This window comes from Dipteris shenzhenensis, chromosome 32 (assembly GCF_047967505.1).
Source record: "Dipteris shenzhenensis isolate YYH24624 ecotype China chromosome 32, Dip_SZ_1.0, whole genome shotgun sequence".
In the NCBI taxonomy this organism is placed as follows: Eukaryota; Viridiplantae; Streptophyta; class Polypodiopsida; order Gleicheniales; family Dipteridaceae; genus Dipteris; species Dipteris shenzhenensis.
In genome coordinates, this window is record NC_141627.1 from 10614720 (window position 1) to 10635862 (window position 21143).

Here is a 21143-nt window from a genome sequence, read left to right on the forward strand (position 1 = left end):
GCATGGAGGAAAGAGCAATGCTACAATGGGATAAAAATTCTGCGATAAAGTGCGTTGAGCGGGAGCAAGAGGTAAGACACCTACAAACAACATACGAAGAAGCTATCAGAAAGCAGAAAGAGAGGAATTTGGCGAGGAATTGGAAACCTGGAAGGAAGGTTGAAGGGCGGAGTTGGGGAAGGATGGATTTGCAAGTAAGCATCCAAGCTTCAAAGTTTAGGGTCAAAAAGCTTTGATGTTTGTGCTGTCTAAACTCTTCCCATGCGCACAGAACCAAGACTCCTTGATGCGAATTCTGCCATCGTATGCGAAAGAAGCCTCATCGACTGACTCATGGCATATGGAGGAACGTTGACCGAAGTCACTACAAGGCATAGGCCCTCTTCCGACGAAAATACCGATGTTTTTTACACTTTTTTTTTTTGATGAGCGCAAAGGTCGTTATTTACGTCATTATAAGCATCGAAAAAGAACGGTTGCTATATAGTGACGCTAATAAACGTCGCTATATAGCAACACTGGTAAACGTCGCTATATAGTGACACTGGTAAATGTCACTATATAGTGACGATTAACAGAACTAAAAAAAAACATTAGTGGGGCTAAACAGGGCCACAGCAAGCCCTGTTTTTTCCCACTAATGTTTTTTTATTAGTAATTACAAAAAAAAAGTTTTTTATTACAAAATTTTCCTTGCAAAAAGGGTGATACGAAATTGCTCAAATGAATCGATCGAGTGACAGAAGCATATACATGTCGAAGATATACAATATTGTTTGTTACAAAATTACCCTTTCGAAAAGGGTGATACAAAATCGCTCAAACGAGCCGATATATAAAAGGATATACATGGTAAAGTATATGCAAACTACTACTACTACTACTACTACTCATTCGAATCGTTGTCCTCCTCCTCATCCTCGTCTTGCTGGCTTGATCTTTGGCCCTCGTGAGCTGCGCTTGATCCCTGGCCCTCGTGAGCTGTGCCTGATCCCTGGCCCTCGTCGCCGCTCGCCTCCGGTGATGGGATGCTCGAGCTTTGACTCTAAGAGTAAAATCATATTAATTGAAAATTAGATTGAAACTTAAAGAATAAAATAATTTAAAAAGTGAGATTACAAGTAGGAGTAGACTTATACCGTGTGAGCAGCCACCTCAGCCTAATCGACTGTCACTCCCATTGCCTCCTGCTCAATAAACCACAACTTTGTTCTTACGTGAAACGTGCATTGCATCTCTGCATCTGTAGGAAGGCGACCTATCGCAGCTTGCTATGGACCCAATTTACGAGAGTTAGATAAAGTACATGTAATATATAGTAAAACAAATAGAACAATACATTAAATGAGAAGAAGTAGACTTACCACAGTTGCCTCGAATGCCGACCGTCCGCCTGCACCAAAGTGCGAAGTACCTATGGCGTCCAGCTGTCTCCTCGCAGCCCACCTCTGACACTCGAATATTTCGGGATGGTCCCTCTTCTGCTACTTGAAAAACTTCCAATCAGCTTTGTCTGCCCAGCTGGGTTTAGCCCTCCCCTTTGCGATAGAAGTACGCAAGGTTGATCTACGATGAGATTCAAGACCAAACCCATGCGCTCTCGCATGTAATTCTCATTGAACTCCCAATTTGGGGGGTTAGGGTATTTTGCTTTCAATTCATCGATGACTGACTGCTTCTTTTGGTCATCTTGATACTGCCAATCAGTAGCAATGCCACTCTTGAAGTGGTGGCTCATCAACTACCTCATGGTGGCCATCACTGCTTTGCTCTTTTTATCTTCTATTATCTCTCCAGCCACCATGATTTGATAGGATAGGTCCTCGACTGGGTAAGGAGGACTCATGGTAGTGGTAGAGTTAGAACGAGTGGTGTTTATGCGAGTGCTTCCGGAGCGAGGAGTAGCAGTGGGAATAGGAGAGGGTAAGGGACCTAATTGATACTAGGTCTCGGGACCAAGTGGAGGCCTATAGGGACGTGAGTGTGCTGACTTGTCTACATCTCTCGAGTCAGCACAACATAAGCGACCCCTCCTACTCTTCCTTTCCTTACGATGGGCACGCCCAAGTGATGACCCCTCAATCGAAGGGGCACGAGGGGACGGTTGGTAGTAGGTCCAGCTATCGGTGTTGGAGAGGGAATTGCTGAGGTCCTCTGGGATAGCAGAGAGAAGAATCTTGCTGCCTCCTCATCAGTCATTTGCGCCACAAACTCGTCGGGATTCCTAACAAAGCCATGGGATACTAGCAAAGGAGTTCCCCGAGGGGTAGTCATAGTGCTACGTCCAAGAGGAGTCGGTGGGCCAAGGGTAGTTGTAGGGGTAGGCCTCCAAGGTGTCGCTTGAGGGGAATCAAAGTCCTCTGGAGAATAGAGATCATGATGTCTTCTCTTACGAGGGTTTTCGTACTCGTCGAACGTGCGACATCCCATGTCTAATGTAGACACAAACACGAAAACAAAAAACAAAAAACAAGAGAATACATTGAGAAAGCATATGAGAATACATTGACAAAGCATAAGAGAATACATTGAGAAAGCATTTGCTTATGCTTATGCATAAGAATATGAGCATATGCTCATGCATAAGCATAAGCATAGGCATAGGCATATGCTTATGAAAAGAAGAGAAAAAGAGAGGAAAAAAGAAGAGAAAGAAAGGAGAAGGAGAAGGAGAAGGAGAAAGATGAGCAAAGAGCAAATGGAGAAATTTAATAAGTTTTGTATCCTCAATAGCAAGGAGATGCAGAAGTGGATTGAGAGATATGAAGCGGCAAAAGCAGAAAGAATAAATGCAAGGATGAGATTTAGAGTAATGTACAGGCGATCGCAACCATATCCACGGGATCTGGCTCTTCTCCCCACTCACAGGTCACTTGATTGGCTACAACTGACTCTACGTAAAGCCGAACACGATGGAGAGATAATAAACGAGCGCGATTGAGAGTTATCATCTGGATGTATGATGCATGTAAGTTTCTTACCTCTTGACGTAATTAAGTAATTATTTGTGACAATATACGCTATAAAATAGATGCATCTTTATTGTTTTAACGATGCTTTTTTACAGTACAAAAAGTACAGTGCATTATGGTCATATGGATGACATTTTCACGTGGAACACATCGATTCAAAGAGAGTCACATATGATTGTGGAGTCATGGCTAACTTCACACAAGATAGCCGAGCAAGTGCTTCGGATACCAATCTTCTCTCCTCACAGTTGGATTATTGTGGAACCATAGGCGAAATCTATGAAGTTGATTTTAGACGATTCAGTATTTTCATTCTTGATGTAAAATGGTTTAGAACTATTTACACCGGTCTCCATGTGACAGTGAGAAAAGATAGTATCGGTTTCTTTGCAATAGACTCCACCAAACTTTGGACCGATGAAAGTGATACTTTTGTTCTTCCCGAGCACTGTGAGTAGTGCATACTAATAATTTAATTAATCGAAGCTTTCGTTTTTAAAGATCGATTGATACATGTACTTAAGCATAATTTCATATATATAATTGATGGCATTTGGCACCCATCTTCAATATAGGTGGTTTTTCATCCGGATCGTTCTGATCCAAGATGGTGGTACGTGATCCAAGTTGCACCACAAAGTAAGCAAATTTTTAAAGATAGAGATGTGGATATGAAGATGCCACTACCAATGCCGGATCGAATTGATCCAGATGAATCTAGCAAAGAAGATGAAGATCACAATATGAGCCAAGAGGAAGATGCGCATAATGACATCGTATGGGAGGAAGATGGAGATCACAATATTGAGGAAGAAGACGACGATCATCAAGAATCACCACACTTTATTAAAGAAGATGATTAAGTACTCTTAGGTGAACGTATGATGCTAGAGCACGATGATGATATAGGAGATCAACTTGGTATAGAGTTAGAGATAGACTTGTTTGGCGCGTTAGACTTGGCTTAGGATGAAACGGTTGATGTAAATGCTCTTCATTGATTTTTTTCATCTCAAACTTGGAGATGAATATATGAGCTTCAAAGGCTTGATATACATGCTCTCGTACTTTTATTCTCTCAAGAGATCAAACATGTATGAAAATTAAAAAAAATTTGTCATTGGAAAAAACTCTTTTAAGGTCGGTATGGGGAAAAAAACTCTTTGTAAAACGTCACTATAGAAAACTGTCTCAGTGTTACTATATAATGACCATTACCAATCTGATAAAAGTTGCTATATAGCGACTTTAGCAAACATCGCTATATAGCGACGTTCGCTATATAGCAAGCCTTAACGAACCTCGCTTCCAATATCGATGATTAGCGCCCTGCGCACGCTAAATGTCGGTACTTAAGCATCGCAATAGGATCCGTGTGTAGTAGTGAGTGAAAAGAGACAGGAATTATTTTTTTATTTTTTTAAAAATGGAAAGTAGGAATGATTTTGATGGGCCATAAAGGGGCTGATAGTCTGACTGAATATGAAGAGGGGAGAGGAGAAGAGTGGAGATAAGGAGAGAGGGCACAGCTAGAAAGCACATCACAAATGACTAATTGTACACTGGATTTAGTTAAAAATGTAGAATATATACAAAGCCATTTAGGGTTAGGGTTAGGGGATCTAACCCTTTCCTTTATAGCACTCTATTGGGTTAGTGCTATGCACACATGATCACATGATGTTGAGCGTGAACTCTCAACACCTTCCCTCAAGATCAACATTATGAAGTAGGCCTTCCCTTAAGATGATGATTCTGGGGAATCGAGGAAGGATTGAGCATTACATTCCATCACACCCCTTTAATGAAAATGTCCTTTCTCTGCGTCAAACCAAAAGCTAGTCGGTGTTTCTCGAATAGTCACACTCCTTTAATGGAAATGTCCTTTCTCTGCGTCAAACCAAGAGCTAGTCAATGTTTCTCGAATAGCTCTTTACCGAGTGGTTTGGTAAAGATGTCTTCAACATTTTCTTTGCTATCACAATGCTGCAGTAGTGTGATGTCACCAAGTAACACTCTTTCTCTGATGAAGTGCTTTCTGACATCAATGTGCTTTGTCCTGGAGTGATATACTGGATTCTTGGCCAATGCTTGAGCCGATTGATTATCACAGTATATTGTTGTTAGCTTTGACTCATCAAAGTAATTTGTTTCTGACAATAGTCTTTTGAGCCATATAGCCTCACATGCACCTGTAGTGAGTGCTTTATATTCTAATTCAGTCGAAGACAAAGAAACACTTGGTTGTTTGTTTGACAACCATGATATAGCACCTTGACCAAGGAGAAATGCATATCCTTGTGTCGATCTCCTGGTCTCATGATCTCTGGCATAGTCATTGTCACAGTATCCATGCAATCGTGGATGACTTCCTCTGTATTCTATCCCAAACTGTCTTGTACCTCTGATGTATCTCAAGACTATTTTGGCTGCATTCCAGTGAGACTGTTTTGGATTTGCCATAAAATGTGCTAGTGAACTTACTGCATAACAAATATCTGGTCGTGTGATAGTATAAGAGATCCAATGAGCTACCTGTAGTACCTGTCATTGACTGTAGGCTTTTGTGAATCTTTAGTAAGTTTCAAACTCTATTCCATGGGAGTGGATGTAATCCTGCAATGCGCCATATGAAACTTCTTTAGGAGACTGTCAACATACTTAAGCTGACTCATGAATGTGCTGTCTGAATCTCTTCAGAACTCAATTCCATGAAAATAGTGCATAAGTCCAAGATCTTTCATGTCGAACTTTGCAGATAAGTCTTGTTTTAGTTTTTTGATGAAGCTATCCTTGCTTCCTGTCACAATCAGATCATCTAACTTGGGTGGCATATGATGCCGGAAATAGCCAAGAGGATTTACAAGGCTGAAATGATGTGCACAATGCCATGAAATAGCCATATAGGCTTTACAATGGTGGCATGTGTGTGTGAAATTGAATAATATGCTATCTGCTTATTGAACAATCGGCAATGCCTCTGAACCTTGAAGTCAGCTCACTGAACTGATGAACGTCAGGTTTCAGGTAATGTGATGATGTGAAACCGTATGTGAGCATATGGACTGACTCCGAGTAGGTACTAGTCGAAAATTTTGGGCATGGCTTAGATTGGCAACTTGGGGAGATTCAAAGCGTCCCCTCTACGGCGATCTAGTCTACTCTGATCTAGATCTATACCAACCGTCGATCGATGAAAGAACAACAAATAATTCCTTTTCTTTTGTTCTTTTTAAGTGTTGGGTTAGATGCGTCGATGTAGAGGCTGATGTGCATATAGGAAGTGGATTTATTGACGATGAAGCTCAAAAGTAAGTGATACTTGCACCAAAATGTGCCTGTGATGTGACGAGCCCATAGAGCATGAAAAATCGAGTGACTTTTCTTTTTGCAGCGCCCTCAAATTCTTCTTGGATCAAGAGATACGACTTGATCTAGGTGGAGGGCGAAAGGAGTGCAAATGTGCTCAATGATGATGTGTCACTGTGGGTCACATGCAGTGATGATGTGGTACTATGACTAGCAAGAGGTGTGCCTATGGAGTAGTGTGCTGAGGTGGCACCTGGGTGCACATGCAAAATGCCAAGTGTGCCAAGCAGGAGGTCAGTGTGCCTGGGATGAGGTGGCAGTTGACTATTGATTGGTCAAAGTGGTGATGTGGCTCTTTAACTTTGACTGCTGACTTAGCAGATGAGGTGGCAGTGTTGACTCAACTTTGACTAATCAATTGTTGATTAGTTAACCCTAATGATGTGGCACTTTGACTTGGTCAATGCATGATGTGGTAGCTAGAGGTCAGCCTGATGATGTGTCAGATGAGCTGGCAGGATGATGTGTTAATGATGATGTGGCATTTGTTGAGGTGACATGTGGTGACTAAGCCTACTAACCAAGGGTCAAACTGACCTCACCCTAGTGTCATCCTATCTGCCACGTGTTAAGACACTGACCACTAGTGGCTAACCAAACCTAGGGCTACTGACCAACCCTATCTGCCACATGTCATTTTTTGGTGCAGACTAAGATATGGAGCTTTTGGAGGTTTGCATAGAAGAGAGTCGATGGCAATGGCGTCATCGTGGAGGAAGGCGATGGCATCATTGTCTGTAGGTAGGGTTATCGATGCTTTGTAGATGCTGCTCGTTGAGTTGCACCTTGCTATTGGAGGCACCGAGTTGGTCATTGCAGAAGCTACGGGTGGAGTGGCTAGAGCTAGCCAGCTATGGTGAAGGCAAGCCTACGAATGATTTCAGCATTGGAGTCATTTGGAGCAGTGCTCACGGAGTTTGCAAGTCAGTGGCGATGAATATGTTGCTTGAAGGTGTCAGCTAGCGATGGAGTTGCTTGTTGCCATTGGAGACATCATTGGCCGTTGGAGGCGGTGCTCACTGGAGCCTCTTGGCTTATCTCAAGGAAGTCCTCGTTGAGATCCTCCTCAAGCTCGAATGGCGATCATTGGGTAGCTGAGAGTGTTGAAGTTGGCGCTGAGAAGTCAGCATTGTGTTGCATGCTTGTTCTTTGCTTTGCCATGGCTATTCGGCTGTTTTTATCCTCGACGTCAAAGGAAAATTTGAGGGCGAAACCATGATGAAATTTGTTTGGATCATCAAGCTTCTCAATGAGGAGACCCTTGCAACATTAAGCAAAGTAGCAAGTTCGAGGAGAGTCTTGCACACAACAAGCAGATCTTGGCTTTCTCTCGCAAAAAAATCTCACAACTAAAAATTTCAAGAAAACTCTCTTACTCAAAGAAGATCTCTCACAAAATTAGAAGAAAGTAATGAAGAACTCTCTCAAGTGTAGACGGAAATCTCTCAAAGAATTCTCAAAGGAGATGAATGGAAATCTTTTTCCAATGGATGGAATTTTCTCTCAACGGAAGAGAATGGAACAATCAATCTCTCTCGATCTCTCAATCTCTCAATCACTCTCACAAGAAGGATGGCACCTCAGCGGAAGGCAGAACCATGCTCTGATACCATGACAAAATATGAAGAGGGGAGAGGAGAAGAGTGGAGATGAGGAGAGAGGGCATAGTTAGAGAGCACACCACAAATGACTAACTGTACACACTAGATTTAGTTGAAACTGTAGAATATATACAAACCCATTTAGGGTTAGGGCTAACCCTTTCGTGAGAGAGAGAGAGAGAGAGAGAGCTCAATTTGAAATGTTGGCATTAACCTTTGATGAGACATGCTTTTTTGGGTGGAATGGATGGGACACACACACACACACATATCCGTGCACGTACGCATCTGGAGCTCTCTAATGGAGGGGATTGACACATTGAGAGAGGCAACATTGTAACAACAAGAACATTAAACCACATATCTACAACAATAATGTTCCAATCCTTAAGTAGTTGCTGGAGCAACAAGTTACAAACTAAACTATCATAGAATCTTTAAAATCCATTAGAGAGAGGTTAAGTGAGGGCAACATTGCATTGAAAAGTATGAAAAACCACATATCTATAGTAGTTCTTTAATCCTCCATTCCTCTCAACAAGTTGCTTGAGCAACAAGATGCAAACTGAACCATCATAGAATGTCTAAAATATCTTGAAGCTTTGGCAATTCGCTTGTCCGAGAAAGAATATAGGTGGTCATGAGTAACATAAAGAGATTTCGAGGGGGGGAAATAGTAGAAGGGAGGGGGAGGATTTAATATGGGGTGATAACTGGGCACCCTTTGGCGGTGTGTAAACAGCCTGAATTTCCATGCTAACATGAATCCAAGCACACAACATTGTGTTCAATTTATTTCTCTCTCGAATCTAGCCCACTTCGTTATTGTCAATACAATGGAGGCGTTCAAGCTGCGTTCCTCGTTGCGAGTTCTGCCCACATGCGATGCACTCTATTTTGGGTCCTCTTCACTTGCAATTTCTCCCGATCGTCATTTGTAGGGCCTCTAAACGAAGAAAGATGATCGTTTCTTCCCCAACAAAATCATAAGCTCGATTTTCCACAATCTGGCAGTGGCAGATTTGATTGATTCCAGAATGGCTTGTCCGCACTGCTAATGGCTATTTGCTGTCGAGTACCCAAGAATAAAGCCTGCAAGATGAGATCTCTTGCAAAGATCAACGTTGATAGAGGACGTTTGTAGATTAATTCGTGCATGCATCTGTGGTAAGTCCGCAATACGGAACCTACTTCTATGAAAGTCCATGCCTTGTAGGCTGCACATGGGATCTGCAATTCTAGCTTCCATGAGAAAAACCTGCTGGATTTTAAGCCTGGATGTGTCGGCCAATGACTGGATTACAGACAGTATAACTGATCATTCAAACACTAGCATCACTGGGACTATCGACCTTCAATTAACTCTCATTGATAGCGACTCCTAGATGGTTACGTATTGGAAAAAACTCTTGTCAAGGTGTCCCAGCAGCAGTGCGCAGAAAGAAAGAAAGAAATTTTATTAGAGTCTTTGGAAGACCGATGGGTCTATGAGACTGAAAGAAAATCTGATACAAATCACAATAAGGGTGGAGCTACTGAAACGAGCATCATCACCCGTGCTGAATCCTAAGTCTGATCATACATAATCAAATACATCTGGATGTAACAATGAAAAGAAAAGGACTGGAGCGGGGAGCGGAATCCTCCGTATGTGATGTCCCCCTGGCTAGTGCATAGCCGGTGATGGGACGTTGGTGCCCGTCAAGGGGTGCCGTGTGTCTCGGTCTCCTGGACGAGGCTCGACGCAAGACCAGAGCCATTGTGACTCCTGTGCGATGTATCCCGGGTCTAAACAATGAAAGTGCTGGCATCATTCTGTTTGGTGATCTGGTAATCTCTCATGAAAGTACTGGCATCATTTTGAGTTTGTTGACTTTCTATTGTGGATAAGTTTACACAATACATTACAGCAGCGTTTCATAGAGCAGCAAATATGAAGGTCTTAGAACGGATGAAACTTCACTCTAAATCTCTGAAATTTCAGCGAGGCTGAAAACTGCTCATTTGCTCTAATACAGATGAAGAAAAGCACACGATAAAATAGTGCCATGAAAAACAAGATCAGGAAGTTGCTCCATTTCCCAGGATACTGCATATGATAGACACCCTCAATCACATGCTCTCCGCTCATTTGATTCAAAGCATGTCGAAAATTCAAACCTAGAAACTCATTTTGATACAATCCCTGAGAAGGAAAGACACATTTATTTAGAGGTGATATAGACGACAAATAGAAAACTGCAAGAGTATTAAGTATTTTTTTCCAGAGGCCCCGCCATCCCCACTCTATTGTGCATCACAGAAATTACCCAGATTCCATAGCGGTGGAATGAAATGTAGGACACTGGGTACATCCACAATGGACGAGGGATATCACTTGGACGGGACGTATATCCAGCTACAAGCATAAAGACAATCTGCACAACATAAACAGTATCAGTTTTAGGGTGCACATGGGCGTAAGAAACTATACGACAGCTATCCATCTCTTGCACAGTGCAAAAACTTACATTGCACTCACCTGAATAGAAGATCCAACGATCATTCCACTATAATAACTTGGAACAACTGCGGATATCGACATCATAAGCCCTTCCATTGCAACCAAGCTTATGAAGAGATTGAGGATGAAGTAAAAGAAGTGTGCTGAACCAGAGTGCAAACCCACGATAAAATACACAATACAAGATGACAATAGTGAAATCAGGAAAAGAAACGGAAGAGAGGAGAGTGAATTTCCTAGTGCAAAGGCTGCCACACTGTAATGGATGTTCAGCCTCTCCCTGGTATATATCTGCATAGTAGGCAAATATCTCGAATGAGAAGAGAAATGACACACATGAAGGATGTTCTTTTGCATTTGATCTGATTACCTGCCCATTGTAAACACGGCCGTTTGGATGCAAGACATAAACTACTCGAAAATCGCTCATAATTCTAACCTTCAGCATAGCATTCCTCTTTTAAAAAATTCAGCAGCTCTCTCACCTCCAGCCTTGGTATTGAGGCCTTTGTTCTGTAGTATTTGTCCCTACTGTTTGTTTGATGATCTTTAAAATAATCCATTTGGAGTTTAGCAATCAAAGTGCGTGTTGTCTTTCAGGTGTTCTAGACTCTACGAGGTCTTCAAATATGGCAGACGTCTCTCTCATTTCGTTTGGGGGGGGGAGGGGGAATTCCCCCTTGAAAATGCCCAAAGTAGGGAGAGACGCTGCAAGGAAGAGGCCCATCATTATCAAGTTCAGCGTTGCAACAAACCAACTGGTAGTTTGCTGCCCACTTTATTTTGCTGACATGGCAAACTTTCAGCAACATATTTCAATACACCTCTCCACAGGCCTTTCACAGAGGAATCTCTCCCTTATCCTCTCATATGTCTTTGTAACAATTGTATGACCCACCATAGGAGAATAGGAGAAGAAATAATTCAAAATGCTCCTTTGTCTTAACCTCCTCCACAATGCATAGAGTGCAGGTCAGTCTCTCGTGTGGCTTGCAATATGTAGCCAATGGGAGGATACCCGGAACCATCTAATTGAGATCCTTAATGCATGTAGGAGATGGATTTGAGTATAGCCAATGGGATCGATAAACTGAGATCTAAGGCAGTGATCTCTGAAGAAGATAATTTTATCAAAAGCTCATGGTGCGCTAGCCAGGTTCTGCATGTGTGGAGTTGTAAGAGATCCTCTCTCAGGACCTAGTTCATCTAATGATAGATGAGCGGAGTGGATGGGCCCTCAATGCTATACTAAAATGGTGGTAGTCTATCCAGAGTCCCAGGTCAAGAAACCATCTACGTGTCTGAACTCCTCTGATCGCCATCTGTCTCTAGTGCCATAGACTAGGTCAAGGCCAACCATGGTAGTCTGTAGGTAGTGGTGTTGAAATCCCTTACTTTGTGAAGATATGTGATTACTTGGAAGGATGCATCAAGTTGTAGAGGGGTAAGACATGATGTGTGACCGATGGCTTGTTATGGATCATCTGTGCACACAGAACCTGTAGTCTCTTTATATGGGACTAGTTAAATAGCTCTGCTAAGATCTGCTTAGTCCATGTACCGTGTACTCAATGTGTAGCTCCTCATGATCTTTGGCTTGAACACTGTAGCTTGAAGGTTGCAAGGTTGATATCATCGGTAGTGAAGAGTGAACAAGTGGTAGGGCAAGATAGCTATGAAAGGTATGGACTCGTGAGTGATGCCATAAAGGGCATGTGTATTAGAAGGTTGGATCCATGAGGAGGGATGGGAACCTCCACTCCAGAAACTTCCACCATAAGTCCTTGAGTTATTGCTCCTCCTCATTTTGGCAAATGAAGGCCCTTTTCTTCCGACGGACTAGACAATGATATTCTCGTTTGGTTTCCATCTCAAGTGGAAGATGATGCTTTGTCTCGAGAGTCGAATATGAGTTGATAACACAAGTCTTACACTCATCATCATACTGGCTATTGCAAGGATTGATCCAATGGGCAGCCAGCGAGTGGATTGGGTGGTAGGGAGAAAGACTAGATTGCGACATCATGAACGAGCAGAGAATTGGGACACTCTATCCGCTAGTAGGAGGATATGGTCAATATCTACAAGCATAGCAAAGAGATAGACAGCACATGCAAGGGCTAATTTGTGATGTAGGGGGTGTATGTGTGATGGGATGTGTTTGATGATAGGAGTGAGATGGACAAGCTAAGAAATAAGTAGGTATAGTCGACTCCATGTGGTGGCGGTGGGATAGAGGAATTCGTAATGTGAGAGGCTAAGGCATGGGATCCCATGAGGTAGTCAATTACACTAGAACCTCCTCTGCAAGAGTATCCATACTCGAGAAATACTATATAATCAATTCATTTTCAAAGTCGATGATCCATGTTTGGCACTCTATAGTCTTGGGATTTAAGTCTCTTAAAAGGGGAGCCCATGGCTCGACAAATCCATGATGTTTGGGTATAGGGCTCTATACGGCGATGACTCACCCTCCTCTAGGAGCTCCCTAGAAAAGTGTGAGGTCTCTAGGGGAAGCAATCTGCAATGAAGGTATGTTTGAATAGACGTGCTCCTAAGGGGGAGATGGAAAATGACGGAGGAGGAAGAGAAGAGTAGGAGGATAGATTAAATGTGATGTCAAAAAGTACTACAAAACTGACTTAGATAATCCCCTCCATCTTCTCACTAGGATACTCCTACATTAGTCCCTTTCCCCCCCAAGCCTTTGACACGGTCCCACGGGCTTGCCTCATTAGACACCTGCAGGAGCTGGGGTATGACCAGGATATCATATGGGCTGTTATAGCACTCTACGAGTGTGTCTCAGACCAAGTTAGGATAGGTGCGGGACGGACATGTGAGATTATGAGCACCATTGTGGTCAAACAAGGTTGCCCGTTGTCACCAACCTTGTTTGGTCTCTACATAGACGAGCTCGAGACCTCTATGAGGACATTAGGGGGGCCTGGTTGCTCTCTCGCCGATACCTTGGTTTAGATCTTCCTATACGTAGATGATGTGGTACTGGTGTCCTCTCCGAGGGGCTCCAAAGACACTTGGATGCATTGCATGCCTTTTGTTAGTCACACAATTTAAAGGTCAACCTTGACAAAACCAAGGTTATGATCTCCAACATATCTCGAGCAACCATGCACATGGAGTAGTTCATTTTCGATGGGGAGCCACTTGAGATTGTCTCCTCGTATACCTACTTAGGTGTTGTTTTCTTTGGTCCGATCTTCACGATGAGGCAGCAATGCAGGCTCAAGCTATGCCTCACTTGCCCGATTGGAGAGACACTGCTTCCATTCACAATTTCAGGACCCTCGGACCAAGGCTCTCCTATTTGACTCCTTGGTTCGTCGACCAGCAGGCAAGTATGACAGCCCTTGTTGGGGGCCAGTCCTCTCAGACACAGAGTGGGCTCGAGAAGAGCGATTACAGATCCTCTTGCTCTCACAAATGAAAGCCATTAGTGCCGCATCATATCATCCAAGTCGAGTTTGGAGCTACCCCCTTGCAGCTAGATGCAGCGTTCCAGAATATCACCTATCTCCATTGAGTCAGAAAGTATGGATCCTGCACATCGAAACGACGTAGGTTACCATGGCTGGCTGCTCTGGCATCATCCATGAGTCTCGCAAATGGAGGAGACGAGAGGGGTTGGTATGCGCAGACACGTAGGTTGTTTGCAAGACTAGGACTCCACATTGACAGGTTGCCTCCTTTCTAGTATAGCTTAGACGCACCATCTATCCCACTTGGGTACCACAAGGTGAACTAGGTCATTCGAGAGGACCTCCTAACTAGGTCATTCGAGGACCTCCTACAGCTTCACAATTTCAAGACCTGGTTGGATCCGAGGGAGCTTCCAATGAAGCTCAGCTTCTACAGGGATCACTCCCTCCACTCCTCTGAGGAAGGTTTCATTACCTCCCCAGAGTACACGCAAATCCATCTATCGCACTCACTGAGGATCTCCATCGGGCAGTTTCGAGTGTCATCGCACCAACTCTGTATCGAGAGTGGATGAGCCAGGGGGATCCCCAAGGAGGGCCGCATATGCACGTTGTGTGATCGATAGGATATCGAGTCTGAGGAGCACTTTACTTCAAATGCGATGTATACTATGAGATCCGTGGCCGATATCACTGCCACTTCAGAACCAGTTTTGGGCCCCTCACCAAGCTCCTTACGTACCCAGACAAGAGGTATCTTGTTGCCTTCCTTCACGAGGCACTATAGAGAGCTTCTACTCAGGGCACAGAGACAGGCCTCCGACACACAATCCGATCTCTCTTGATGTTAGCTCTACCCAAAGTTGATATGGATTCATATCTATCTCATTAGGATCAATGGCATTGTCAATTCCTAGTTCAATTTGATTAGGTAGTACCGCTCTTATGGTGTAAAAAGATGTAATCGAGTTAAGTTGTTCATCGTCAAGGTCCATTGCCTAAGTGCCCTCAGCAACAGTTGGTAGATCTATTGTTGCCAATGTATGCATCCAATTAAGTGAGTCTTCTAGTTTCGGTAAAGGAGCACACCAAGATTCATCAAGACTCTTATCATTTTCCTCTCTCTCATATTTTTAAACTAGCTTTACCGGCACAGACCTATCGATGGTATCCCATTCAACTGCAAATAGATTTTCGGACCTAGTGTGAATCTTCCATGTTTGGAGATCAACCCTCATGACTTGCAGATCTTTCCTTAGATAAATGTTATTGGAGCGCCAATCATGGATCAATCCTACCATACGCAAGAAAGGTCCCCCTAGTATAGCCTCATACCCAGGGTTGTTTTGGAAATCCATATAGAGCAAGATTATTGAAGTTTTCCACTCAGACTGTATGGACCACATAGCCCAGAGTCTGAGACACGCCAGACTCGATAGCAGATGGACACGTAGATTACACTTGGTGACCTCCCCTCCTTGTTCAGACCTGGAGCATGGCTCACAGGAGTTATAGTAGCTTTGGTCAGGACTCAGAAGCAGGGTCATCGCCAGGAGACCGAGACGGACAACACCCACAAACAGCCGCTAGCGCTCCATCACGGGCTACACATCATCACGATCTTGCCCTTCCCTTGAGTCCCCTTGACACCTACACCATCATGAGGTCACATTATACTTACGAGGACAATGTTGATGACACCACTGATGCTATATGACTATCTATTTTTAGGACTTCACATTCAGCATGGGTGATGATGCTCACTCATTAGCTCCACCCTTCTACTTGGTTTGTATCAGATTTTTATCAGTCTCATAGACCCATCGGTCTTTCGTAGACTTTAATAAATTTTCTTTCTTTCTTTCTTTCTTTCTTTCTTTCTCTCTCTAAAATCTGTTGGAGCAGCCAACCAAATAGCTAGGAAGCTACTTGAAAGAGATTTTGGAACATCACAATAAGGTACTAGGTCTAGCACACAAGCTAGCCCAACAAGTACTCAATACATGACAAGTTTGAAATATTTTCTCTCCTTGTATGTAAGGGATCACTATTAGTTGATAGCGATCACCAATCCCATAATTCTGAAGGGTCTCACGCGAACTTTCATACAATCATCTCTCTCTCTCTCTCTCTCTCTCTCTCTCTCTCTCTCTCTCTCTCTTTTCCCCCCCTCATAAGAAGCTGTGGGAAAGACAAGTTCCTCAAGAACTCAAAGAGGTTGCATACCAACTGTATATGAGAGTTCTAGTAGTTAGCGCAGCTGCTAGTGGATAGATCATGCTCCAAGGGGAAAACTATCATAAGCAATGACATAAGGGTTCAACAAGCTTGCCCTCTCTCATCAACTCTTTTTGGCCTTTTTATCAATGATTTGAAAGAGCAGATGAGAATTCACAGCAAGAAGGCTGTTCGGATTGTAGGATATGCTTTATGTAGATGATGTGGTATTCTTCACAAAGGGTAAGGAGAACTTGCAAGCTTCTATAGACACTCGAGAATGCAGGTCAATATAGATAAGACGTAAGTAATGGTGATTGGGACATGTAATAAACATGTTGATGTCACCTTTGAAGGAGAGCCACTAGAAACAGTTAGCACAACTCTTGAATTCATCCCTACAAGAAGGACTGGCCCAAATGAGTCCCCTCGCCAAACACCGCCAAATTCTAAAAAGGCCCCTATAAGTGGGGAGCCCTTTCCTATTAGGGGAGCCTCTTAAAAAACCCACTTGTGGGACTGTTGTCATTGTCCACCTATGCGAGGAGAGTTCCCAACAAGAAGCCACCGTTGGAGTAGGAGCTTCCACTGCTCCATGCCTAGAGTGAGATCTCGTATCACTAACTTTCTCAGGAGGACTCTGCTCTGCATCTTTGGACCAATGATACCCAATCCTCCTCGTGTCTATGGCATGATCGTTGTGTCTGCCATGCAACTTTGGCTCTCATATTATGTGTGACATACGATCTTGCCCATAGGAAGTTACGCGCCAAACGTCTCAGCTGCCCCATATACCCTGGTGGAAGCACCAACATGAGGCTATGTACGGGGTCGTCGTGGCAAGGAGGACCTGGTTGACTACCAGGGCTCTACCTGATAGGGAGAGTTCGGTCGAGCTCTAGTATAGAAGCTTGTGCTGAACGCTCTCTAGAATGGTGTCAAATTATTGCTCCTTTGAAATATCAGTACCCACCTAGCAGCCAAGGTATCTCGTAGCCTTCCCTCTCGCAATCCATCGAAAGCTAAAAGTAGCCCCCAATCCCGGACCTCCTAGACCTCCTCAATGCCCGTAAAGAAGCCATTGGATTTTGTCCAGTTGATCCGGGCCCGGGAGGCCTCACAATTGATAGCCAAGGTGCCCCTAACCGTCTCAAGGCTCGCTGCTGATCCCTCCACATATAAGGCTGTATTGTCTGCAAACTCGCCAGCAGCTGCTACTCCTATCAAATCGAGAGCCTCACCCTATGAGGCCTATCACTTGAAAGCGCAAAAAATAGCCCAGCACCTCCGCTACGAAAAGAAAGAGGAAGGGGGCAACCCTGTCGAAAGGGGGCAACCCTGCCAAACCAAAGGCCTTGCCCATGTGCCCCCCCAATGATCATGTGAATGGAGCTCCCCACATAAAGAGTTGAGACCCTTCTGATCCACTACTCCGAGAAGCCCCCAATCTCTGCATGGTGCCCTCCACGAAGGACCACTCCACTTTTTTATACGCCTTCTTGAAATCGAAGAGAAGGATGGAAAGAGGCTGCAATTGCTCACCTTCAAAAATGTGAAGATGTTGTCCACGATGTTGCTTTCCTAAACAAAATGGTTTGCGTGTCATGAATGATATTAGGTAGATGGGGCCTCAGCTGCAAGCTCAAGACCTTGGCCAAGATCTTGTAAGTGGTATCTAGTAAAGTGATTGGTCTCCACTTATGAATGTCAGATTTGTCCCTCCCCCTTCGCGATCACGCCAATCCAGCCTCGTCTCAAAGACTGCGGAAGGGAGTCTGAGTCAAGAATCTCCTAACAAGCCAACCTAAGCAGAGTGAGAATATGCTCTCAACAACATCGAAAGAAACTCGAGGTCAGCCATCCTCCCTACAACACTTCTCTAAGGAGGGAGGGCCTTCTAGAGCTCCTTGTTTTTGAATAGAAACTGTAGCGCTCAAACTCTACGGGACTACTAACAAAACCTGCTCCCTCACCCTAGTCAAAGACCTCTAGGGCCACTGTCTTGGAGACTAAGATGTAGAACCATCCACTCCGGCATACTGCTAGGGACCAAACCTCTGGGGCCCTCTTAGGGAGGTGGTGGCAATGTCCAAGGTCTGCTGCTGAAAGCATGTGCTCCTCAATCAAGAGAAAGTCTATTGCCTGTCCTACCACTACTCTCATTAACTCCTGTCCAAATATCAAATAGTGTGGTTGACTATGTGCACAGTCATGGAGCCCATGCACGTTCCAACTCACCATGGTACAACTCATGGGGAGAGATGTTGAGAGTTGTGATGCCATGAGCACTTGTAGAGCAAAGGTATGAGCAAAAGGTAAGCTGCCACATGGCATGGAGGAGATATCCCACATGTGAGCAAGCAAATGGATGTAAGTACCCTCACCTATAAAAGGGAGGTTCATTTGAAGTAATATCAATCAAACACTTTGCACTATCTCAAGATTCTCTTTATGAGTCCAAGTTAATCTATCTTGGAACCTAATTGACTTGAGATACATGTCATGAGCACTCTCTTCATCATGCTTTCACTTAGGTTGCATCCTCCGTAGATTAGTGTTGCATTAGGATGTAGTCTTAGTAACTAGGAGAGTAGGATCCTCACTTTGTCATGGTATCAGAGCTTAGGTCTAGTCTCCTAGATTAGTTGTAGGTTGCATTAGGAGCACAAGTTTTCTCCTAGGTTAGTTTTAGTTTTTTTTAGATTGAGAGCAAATTTCCGTCCATTGATTCCTTCCATGGCATTGAAGGAATTCCGTCATTGAGAGAGATTTTCCATCCCCATTGTTCTTATGAGAAAAAGATAGGGAGAGAAGATTAGAAATCTGATTTTTGAGAGAAAGGTAGGCTTTAGAGGATTCAATCAAGGAGAGCAGTACCTTGACGAAACGACCTTCTAAGCTATGCCTACAACGACTACACGAGCAGCCCATGCTCACGCTCCATAGTCTTCAACAGCGCACCTCGAGCAACCAAACGAATGCTCAAAGCTTCATATGCCTTGCAACAAACGTTTCTGCAGCAGCGCGGCCTCTCTCGTGTTGGTCGACCAATGACCTCCACCGACGAAACCTCTGCATCGATCTCCAGAAGCTCCCTGCAGCCAGTCGCCAACACAGCCACGGCCGAACTACACCATCAGCACGACGAGCTTCTGCCATAGCTGCCAAGCGTCGCCATAGCCATCTTCAGCGTCGCAATGCACACGCAGCTCACTCCGTCCGCAGCTCGCAGCTTCTGAGTCTTTTCCGTCGCCGTCGTCGCAAAATCTTCAGAGATCTCTTTCTTTCTCCAAAGTTTCATTGATTGACACGTGTCAAGATAAGACTTAACTGTGGTTACCTTAATGATCACCATGGTTAGGTTTAGTTGCGTGGACCATGGTTAAGTTAATCTAGACGTGGGTTAACTAACTTGGGTTAGAAGGTTGCCACATGGCACAAGGCTACCTAAGCACACAGCCCCTGTTAAGCACAGTTTGTAAGCAGCATGTGAATCCCTGTGCCACATCATCAAGGCCCCCTTTTCTTCACAAAAGCTTCAACAAGCCATAACTTGCAATCCAGGAAAAATTTGCACACGCTCCAAAAAGGAAAAGTGATCGTCTTTTCGAGCTATACGCGCCTGTTTGTTCAAAATCATTGTATGCAATTAGACACTGCCAGATTTGAAAGTATCATCAAACTGGTAAGACCTTTGCAATGGCAATCCGCACTCCAACTGTTGAGAAGTTCACCGGGGAAGGATTTCACACATGGTCTACACAAATGAGATATCTCCTGATGCACCAAAAGCTTTGGAAGATTGTAAAAGAAGACATACCCATTGCACAAAATGATGCTTGGAAGGAACAAGATGAAGCAGCACTATCACTCATTGGATTGCACTTAGGTCCAAACATAATTCATCATATAGACTCTAAAGATCATGCCAAGGATGCATGGGATGAGTTGAACACAGTGTTTGGTGCAAAAGCCAAAAACCAAGAAATCCATCTTAAAATTGAATTCTATGGTATGCACATGGGCTTCAATGAATCCATGGCACAATTTGTCAACAAAATCAAAAGCATTATGACTCAACTAGAGGGCATAAATGCAAAAGTAGGAGAGAAAGATGCACTTGCAATTCTCCTTAAAAGCATGCCTGCAGAGTATAGTGCATTGACAACCACTTTGAAGAATTTGCCAGATCCAAAGTTTGAAGAATGTGTATCCTCTCTTCTCGAAAAAGAAAGAGAGTTAAAGGCATCGACATCGACATCAACATCGACATCAACATACAACAGCTATAATGAAGAACAAGCACTATTCAGTAAAACATCAGTGAAATGCTACCATTGCGGAAGGATGGGTCACTATCAAAGTGACTGCAGATTGAAGAACAAACCAAAGTGTCACCATTGCAAGAAGCTCGGACACAAGGAAGAAGATTGCAGATTGAAGAATCAACAAGTCAACTACGCGGAGTCATCATCAAGCCATGAGCCAAAAGGTGACATCAATGGAATGTATTGAAAAGCAAAAAACCTTGCCAACCTTGCCTATGTTTTGTAAATCAAGCCTGACCACCTGAGAGTAGCTATGAAAGCACCCAGGGGAGGTATTGACATGTAAAAACCACACTTGACCACCTTAAGTAGCAATGTATGCACTAAGGGGAGGTGATGGATTTGTAACTCACATCTGACCACCTTGCAGTAGCCAAAGGATCATGGCACCAAGGGGAGGTGTTGAGAGTTGTGATGCCATGAGCACTTGTAGAGCAAAGGTATGAGCAAAAGGTAAGCTGCCACATGGCATGGAGGAGATATCCCACATGTGAGCAAGCAAATGGATGTAAGTACCCTCACCTATAAAAGGGAGGTTCATTTGAAGTAATATCAATCAAACACTTTGCACTATCTCAAGATTCTCTTTATGAGTCCAAGTTAATCTATCTTGGAACCTAATTGACTTGAGATACATGTCATGAGCACTCTCTTCATCATGCTTTCACTTAGGTTGCATCCTCCGTAGATTAGTGTTGCATTAGGATGTA

General features: G+C 43.7%; 1 protein-coding gene across 1 annotated transcript in view; it reads right to left on the reverse strand.

The window, feature by feature from the left end:
* Positions 1 to 9494: 9494 nt before the first annotated feature.
* LOC147880292 (ABC transporter G family member 11-like) overlaps positions 9495 to 21143 on the reverse strand; it is a 67118-nt gene continuing 55469 nt past the window's right edge. The window contains exons 9-11 of the mRNA XM_087371073.1: positions 10464 to 10736; positions 10252 to 10359; positions 9495 to 10127 (exon numbers count right to left, since the gene is read on the reverse strand). Coding sequence (XP_087227199.1) covers positions 9885 to 10127; positions 10252 to 10359; positions 10464 to 10736 — 624 coding nt within the window. The 3' untranslated portion in view covers positions 9495 to 9884. The remainder of the gene's footprint in view (positions 10128 to 10251; positions 10360 to 10463; positions 10737 to 21143) is intronic.